This window comes from Lygodium microphyllum, chromosome 27, assembly GCF_053477565.2.
Source record: "Lygodium microphyllum isolate KBCC chromosome 27, Lygodium_microphyllum_v1.1.10, whole genome shotgun sequence".
Taxonomy (NCBI): domain Eukaryota; kingdom Viridiplantae; phylum Streptophyta; class Polypodiopsida; order Schizaeales; family Lygodiaceae; genus Lygodium; species Lygodium microphyllum.
In genome coordinates, this window is record NC_141161.1 from 96,340,497 (window position 1) to 96,347,769 (window position 7,273).

General features: G+C 41.8%; 1 protein-coding gene across 1 annotated transcript; it reads right to left on the minus strand.

Annotated features, from left to right (window-relative positions):
* Positions 1 to 2,488: 2,488 nt before the first annotated feature.
* Positions 2,489 to 3,598, minus strand: LOC148012629 (mitochondrial import inner membrane translocase subunit TIM23-1-like). The gene has a single exon (XM_087669281.1). It carries the CDS (start codon positions 3,393 to 3,395, stop codon positions 2,790 to 2,792), a length of 606 nt encoding a protein of 201 aa, XP_087525407.1. The 5' UTR covers positions 3,396 to 3,598; the 3' UTR covers positions 2,489 to 2,789.
* Between the last annotated feature and the right edge of the window lie 3,675 nt (positions 3,599 to 7,273).

Genomic DNA, 7,273 nt, shown 5'->3' on the forward strand with positions numbered 1-7,273 from the left:
ATTAACTTGCAAGACAAAACATACAACAAGATAGGTCATATTGATGGGTTCATGAAGAATCTATGGAATGATGGTCATATTGATGGGTTCATGAAGAATCTATGGAATGATAATGCACCGATCACAACCACAATATTACCTTCTTGCATTAATAAGAATTGCATGGATAATAATAACTAAGACACAATTACCAGCAAGTTTGGGCCCAAGACGAGGGTAATTGAAAGGAAGCAACCTCACAATTAAAGACTATTCACAAAAGTTGCATAAATCTCACAAGTTGCAATTTCAATAGAAGCACAAACAACAATGATGATTCCATTAGTAAAGAGAGGTGAACAATTCCATTGTATTCCTTAGTCTAGTCCCTTTTGGCACTCATATACCTTGTTCATTCTAATTTTCCAAAGCAACACTGTAAGACATTGACGTAGGCTGAGAGGTTGATCTGATAAAGGCTTGGTGAAAGGTCTTAATACCACATTGTCAGCACACCAATATCCAATTGCAAACAAGACTTCTTTACAACTGCCATGTACTACTTCACACTCCCCAAATGCTCCCCAATTCTACATGTTCACTAAGTCCTATTCTATCTCTTTCAACACACTCTCTTTCCCCCCCCCCCCCCCCAAAAAAAAAAGTTCACTGCATCCTATTCTGCATCTCTCTCTCTCTCTCTCTCTCTCTCTCTCTCTCTCTCTCTCTCTCTCTCTCTCTCTCTCTCTCTCTCTCTCTCTCTCTCTCTATGCCATTCTACCTAAAAACTACCAAACCCTGAAGCACTAACCAACAAACGCAGTAAAAGATGATTTGTATTATCTTCACAATGTTGCTCAAAACTTTTTATTAGGGCATAACGCATTCCAAAATCAGATTGCTTTGAATAAATATGTGTGCCTGAGACACTGTAGCTTCAAAAAATTCTCCTAAACGTCGGTCACCTATTGGAAATCCAATCATATCAAACACATAGTACTCCTTGCAGCTAACACAGGCATATTGACCACACCATGATTACCTTAGACCAATACCAACATTTCAGCATTACACAAGGCAAGCCTAGAGTAAGCCAGCCAATGTTTTTTAATTTTAATGTCGTGCCCTTGCAATTTGTTATTATCAACATCAGCAATAAAAGAAGAACCTCTTCAATGGCACTTAACAATGAGGTGTAGCCATTGTCTCCTTAAGTTACGTAAGGGAAAAGTGGCCAATCATGTAACACATTAACTTTTATGCAAAGAACCCCAAGATGAATTTTAAAAGAGCATACTGAACTTCATCCTAGAGACAGGGTAAGCTGGCTTACTTATCTCAAAAACCATGCAAGAGTTCGGCTAAATCAATCTATACTACTGAAATTTACATGTAGAGTTTACAGTCATAAGGCTCCTCTTTCAGATCACCAAAAATGACTGCAGAGTATCCTCAAGTCAATATCTGGTCTCTCATCCTCTTGCATATCTTCAATAATTAGTATATCATTAATAGGCAGGATCAGAATAGATCTTCAATGCTTTGGAAGATCTCACATGCACGTCCCTGTCTAACAAGCACCAAGCTTAAAGGCATGCATGCAGAACATATGGCTTTCATATGTGGGCAATAAAGACCACTGTTTCACAATCATCACTTCTTGTTGTGCATCGCAAAAGCATACTTTTACCCTACCTGTACATTGGAACAAAAGACCTCAGATTATTAAGCTTGCTGTCTAAGATAAATCATACTAGGAAACTTGAGGGACAATGGCTACAAGTCCTCAGATAATCTTGGACTGCCTAAGATCATCTAAGATTTACCTTATCAATAGATTTATCTAAGGCAGAAATCTTAGACAATTGCTGCTTCAGGTTAACCTTTAATTAGCAGGATTGATTTGCTTTTCTGGAGCACCAAAAGCATGTCTGTCAATGGACGTCAAACCTCCCGTTAAGGACAGAGACTCCAAAAAACTAATACTGGACGTCAACAGTGCCTTGATTTTTGGGCACACTCCATCATTGCCAGGAAGACAAGCAATGCATACTGGCGCGGGTGCGCAAAACACAAGAATAAGGCACCTTTCATCACAAAATTCAACATGATACATTGGTATCACCTCATAACTCATACAAAAGTCCAATATTTCAGTATTTCATTAATGCATTTGCCTGAACATAGAAAGACAACTTTCATTGCAGTTCCATAATAGTTCAATGACCAAACGATTAAAGTCCCAAATAATCCACTCAATGCAGCTCATTTTCCTTGCAAGATACCATTCCCTTCTTGAGTAGAATATAGCCACACTGCAACTTAACTGCGCTGAGTTGATTAAGGCATGTACAAATCCCTTTCATCATAGAGTTTATAAATAACATATACAAAACGACTAAAAAGCATGCAATGCATGACATCATCGAAAGGCTCTTCCAACACAAATCAGTCAAAATTTTCATTGGGAAAAATCAGTGCACGTGACTTCTTCAGAACTTCAAAGATATACCCACAGAACAATACACCACATTCAACATTTATTGTAAATATCTTCCATCCAGTTTATACCATGACTTACTCCTACATTTTATCTGATTGCCTGGGCATATGCAGTGTTATAAGAGTTGAGACACATTTCACCATTACTGCAGTGCACAGACAAGCCAGAAGTTGTATTATCAATGCAAAAAGCCGTGTGTATTAACCTGCATCACTCTGTCCTTTAAATGGCTAACTGGTGTCTGCTGGGCAATCGAGGGGGGAAAAATGTCTGGCCAAGCAATCTGCTGTAATATCGGCAAATACCTTCATATCGGGGAATACCTTCTGAGAGCATGCTTACCTCCGACAGCAACCCCTGCGGCAATCCCACCTAGGGCACCGGCAAAAGCAGCTGCCCTAGGTCCAGCAGCAACCCTGAAGAGAGCTCCAGTGCCGAGCCCTGCTGCGATGCTATTGAGAATGTCATCAGTTCCACGAGCCGCAGTGACACCGCTCTCAAGCCCCGCATACATAAGCCCAATGACACCGAGTTTATTGCCATATGTCCTGCCCCTGTGTCCCGATGCATTGAGGACCCTGTTGATCCGCAGCTTGAGGGTGTCTCCTTCTTCGGAAGCGCGTATACCATCGGTCACACCGAGGCCACCCCCAAGGAGGGCACCACCGAGGTAGCCGCAGCCAGTGTAGTAGGTTAAATTCTCGCTCCAGTTGCGGTGCTGCACGGCGGCCTCCTCCGGGAAGAGGAATTCAGGAGACGAGGGGAGGCGATAGAGGGTGTTGACGGACCGCGGGTCAAAGGCAGTGCCACGATACTCCTGGAAAGGGTTATAGAGGCGGACGCCGTCATCGTCCCTCTGACTGCTGGAGGTGCTGCTGCCGCTGATGCCGCCTCTGGCGTCTGACGAAACCATGGCAGTCTCAGGGCAGAGATGGAAGGAGGGTTTGATGCACACAGGGGCACTCAAAAAACCTGATCGCGCGCACAGGCGAATTAAGGGAGGCAACCTAGACACAGAGATCACCCGATGGGGACTCGGGAGATCTTCCTGTTAGGGTTTCCGCAGGAGGCACGATTTTAAGGGTGAGCGTCCAGGAAAGAGAAAGAATGTTCCGACTAGCAGAGCATTATTTCCCGTAGAAATTCCCGACCTTAAAATAAAAGTTTCTAAGATGATTTCCTTTTTTTTTTAATAATGTGCAGTTTATTTATTGAGAATGGAAAAACATCTAGAGATGGACAGGCACTGCCACATGCTTATCTACACTTAGTGAGCCTATGAAAGGCTACCTTATACACGTCCTTTTTTCCTAAGTCTACCTAATAAAGCAAACATGTCCTCTTTACACATATTAACTAGAACTTCTTTGCTAAGAGGCCCTTCCTTCTTCATCATCACTCTGTTCTTATTCTTCCAGAGTGTGGACAAAACAACAGCCCTTATGATATTCCACACTTTCATAGTCTCTTCATCAATTTTCCCTAGGTCGCCTAGGAGTGCAGCTCTCATTCCTATGCCCTCATTGAATTGTGCTAGCTTCATCTATTCTTTCATGCTTTTCCAGGCCCCTCTAGCAGCTCTACAGAACCAAAAGAGATGGTTGTTCGTCCCGGTATGAGTGTAGCATAGAGCACACATTGAGCTGCAATCCTTGAATTTTGCCACTTTATCTCTTGTAGGGAGTTTCTTTGCAACAATCCTCCACAACAGCCGGTTCAACCTTCTACTAAGAGAGGCCTTTAGAGCCCTCTTCAATCTGAACTTCCACACCTAGGGGGAGGTGTTAGGATATTGATCCTTCCACTCCTTCGCAACCTTGGAGGTCCTGTTGGCTTTGACAAAATCCCTCCTCTTCCTCATCTTCCATGCTGGTTTCCCTTTGTGGTTACCAAGACACATCAAAGCCTTTTTGGGGTCAACCTTAGCACCTATCAGCCAATAGTCTTTAACTTCATCAATCATGTGCTAGAGCAAATCAAATTCATCTTGGATGAGACTGAACTTTAGCTGTATGTCCTCCTTGTCCATGACTTTGCACTCCTGCTGGTTCCATATGTGTTCCCATCTAACCACACCTTTAGAGGTCAAAGCCTTCTTTGTTCTATCCGTGATCCCCTCTAGGATTTCCTTGTTTTTGTAGGCATAAGGACAAGTCCGGATGGACTGCAACAACGCTGTGTCGCCTTTTCTTGAGTTGCCTTCCTGCCAATCAAGCAATCTAACCTGCTTCCTCCACACCTCAAGCAATTTGTGGACAATGGGGTAGCCTTTGAACTTCTACAAAGATTTCCTTTTTCTTTTTCCCATCGAACGAGAAAAACCAAATTTACAAAGCCTTTGCACGGCCTTAGAGCTCTGATGTAAATGATGAATTTTATTTTTTTCAAAAAATAAAAAGCAAATTTAGAGTCGGGGTCGAGTTACACCCAGCTCTAGTGGGGGGAAGGTAACTCTCCTCCCCCACACAAACACAATGTTGCTCTAGCAAGGCTATTGGCGAGTGGGATTTCGGTAGCCCCACACAAACCCCACAAACCCTTGCAAAAGGCAAGGTTTAGCACGAGGCTAGCAAGGTTAACAATTCGCACAGATTCCTTTTGGTTCAAGTGGTGGTAGGTGTAATCTTTGACCAATCATGTTGTGGGCCAAAGTTTGACAAATTGCCAACGCCTTTTTCACTTCACATGCTGAAAACCATGTGGCACAATTGCAATATTGAGAAATCTTGAAATTATTCCAACATGCTCTACTAGCCTAGGTGTGACTCAACTCTTACAAGCCTTTGCAAATTGCAATGCCTTTTCTATGATGATTTTTCTTTTTCCTTTTTTTCTATCAAAAGAGGAAAAAGTAAATTGAACAAGGCTTTGCATATTGGAAGCCCTTAGAACTCTATCACCACTTTGTGTAAGACAACCCTATTCCACTAGGTAATTAGGGTAAAGAGCCCTATTTTATGGCAAGTTGATGCCGTTTTAGAAATAAATGTCTTATAGGATAAGGGGGTCAAGACTAGGGCACCTCCTGTTAGAAATCATGGATGATGTGATTCTTGCCAAATCCTTTTGCGAGTACCTTCATGCATTTAAGGCAAGCCTATTAAAAAAATTTTGAGCTCCTAATCTTCTTTCATGGAAGAGATTGAAACCCAAGAAATAAATTCAATGGTGTAAAAAATGCCCACATTAGTGTTGCAAGCACATTCTAGTAATAGAGCATGCTACATGTCAACAAGTAGGCCAAAGATTCTCTGTTTCCTCCAATTGGTTTTTCATGTTTATGCCTTTGTGTTGGTGCACTTGTGCTCCAAAAAGGGGTTGCACTACAAGGGAATAGAGGGCCAATACCCTACTAGTCCCCTTGGCCTAGCTCATCTCACAAGATGTGATTTAACTTCTCTCGTTAAACATGGTTCATTAGATCTTCAACATCCATTTAAGCGCTATATATGGACCTATTTGAGGGCCCATATGTGGCATGTTTCATGTGTTTTCATGTCAAGCAAAAACCATATCACATGTTCCTAGGATGGCTTGAAAGGACTCCAATCATTGAGCATTGATGACGGCTTCAAGTTTCACCACATGCATGGCTTGCTTATGGCCACGTTGTAGCTAAGGTTGCTGCCTTTGAGCAAGGAGAGCACCTCTGGCACTTCCGCTTAGGCTACCTTCATTACAACTCTCTTTGGTGCGCAAATCAGATGTTGTATGCGTACGTAGCTAGTGCCAGAAGGTCCCCAAGAACAAAGAACTCTACTTTAAGGTCAAAATCCAAGAGAATAGACTTGCACGATATGAAGCAAAAAGACCAATTGGGTACAATCTCCCCCCATGCCTTGTGTGAGTGCTCCACAAAGCATGTATTTAATATTTTATTCATCTCCAAGCTAAAAAATAGCCTAATTTTACAATTAGCATGCTTTAGCTGTTGTGTTTGCTTTTGTCCAAATAAAGAATAAAGCGGTTGGGCGCCCCAAGAGTCAGGCTGTGCCCAAATACAATGACCAATAATGAATATTTAAACAGTGCGTCCATGTGCATACAAAATAATAAATATATGTCAAGCGCTTCAATAAATAAGCGCGTCAAAATAAATATTGGCATCACGCTTGAGATGTGCGCCCATCAAAAAATGATAATTTCTTCTAAATAACTTGAATACACGCTATCGCCCAGTGCTTCCCAGTGCCACCACCGCCTGCTCTACACATCAACTAAAGCATTCACAATTGTTAGAAAATAATAAAATTAAACCGACAAAAGTGAATACCTAGCAGTCTTCACCTACAAAATAAATAAATAGGTTGGAACTCTATCCTAAGCTTAATTTAATACGAGTGCGCACTCAAAACTCATAAACGTCCATTAATTAAAATATGTATTTTGTGGAATCACCCGCTATGGAATCACCCACTTGCACATTAAATTAGCGTGACGCCCGAAAAGGACAGGTGTCCCCGTCAACTTTTCACATAAAGAATCCACCTTGTGTGCAAAGCCCCATCAAATAATATATAATTTTACGGAATCCACTGCAAAACCTCACGAAATCCACCATGGAATATGCCTCCTAGCATCACTCTTTCAAGTTGTAGTGTTCTCATTTGAAGTCATTCCGCATCTAAAACTAATAAAGGATGTTTTCCAAGCTCGTCAATTGTGAAAATGACATTGCACACATTCCCTCAACATTTTACATATAGAGCCAAGGGATCACTTTGATCGGTTCACCTTGAGCTTAGTGGCAAATCATTAATACCATCCATAATTGGTTCTCAGTATTTCATT

Bases quoted from the DNA above. Each gene is read 5' to 3' on its own strand.
- LOC148012629 (XM_087669281.1), bottom strand. From the start codon at position 3,395: ATGGTTTCGTCAGACGCCAGAGGCGGCATCAGCGGCAGCAGCACCTCC.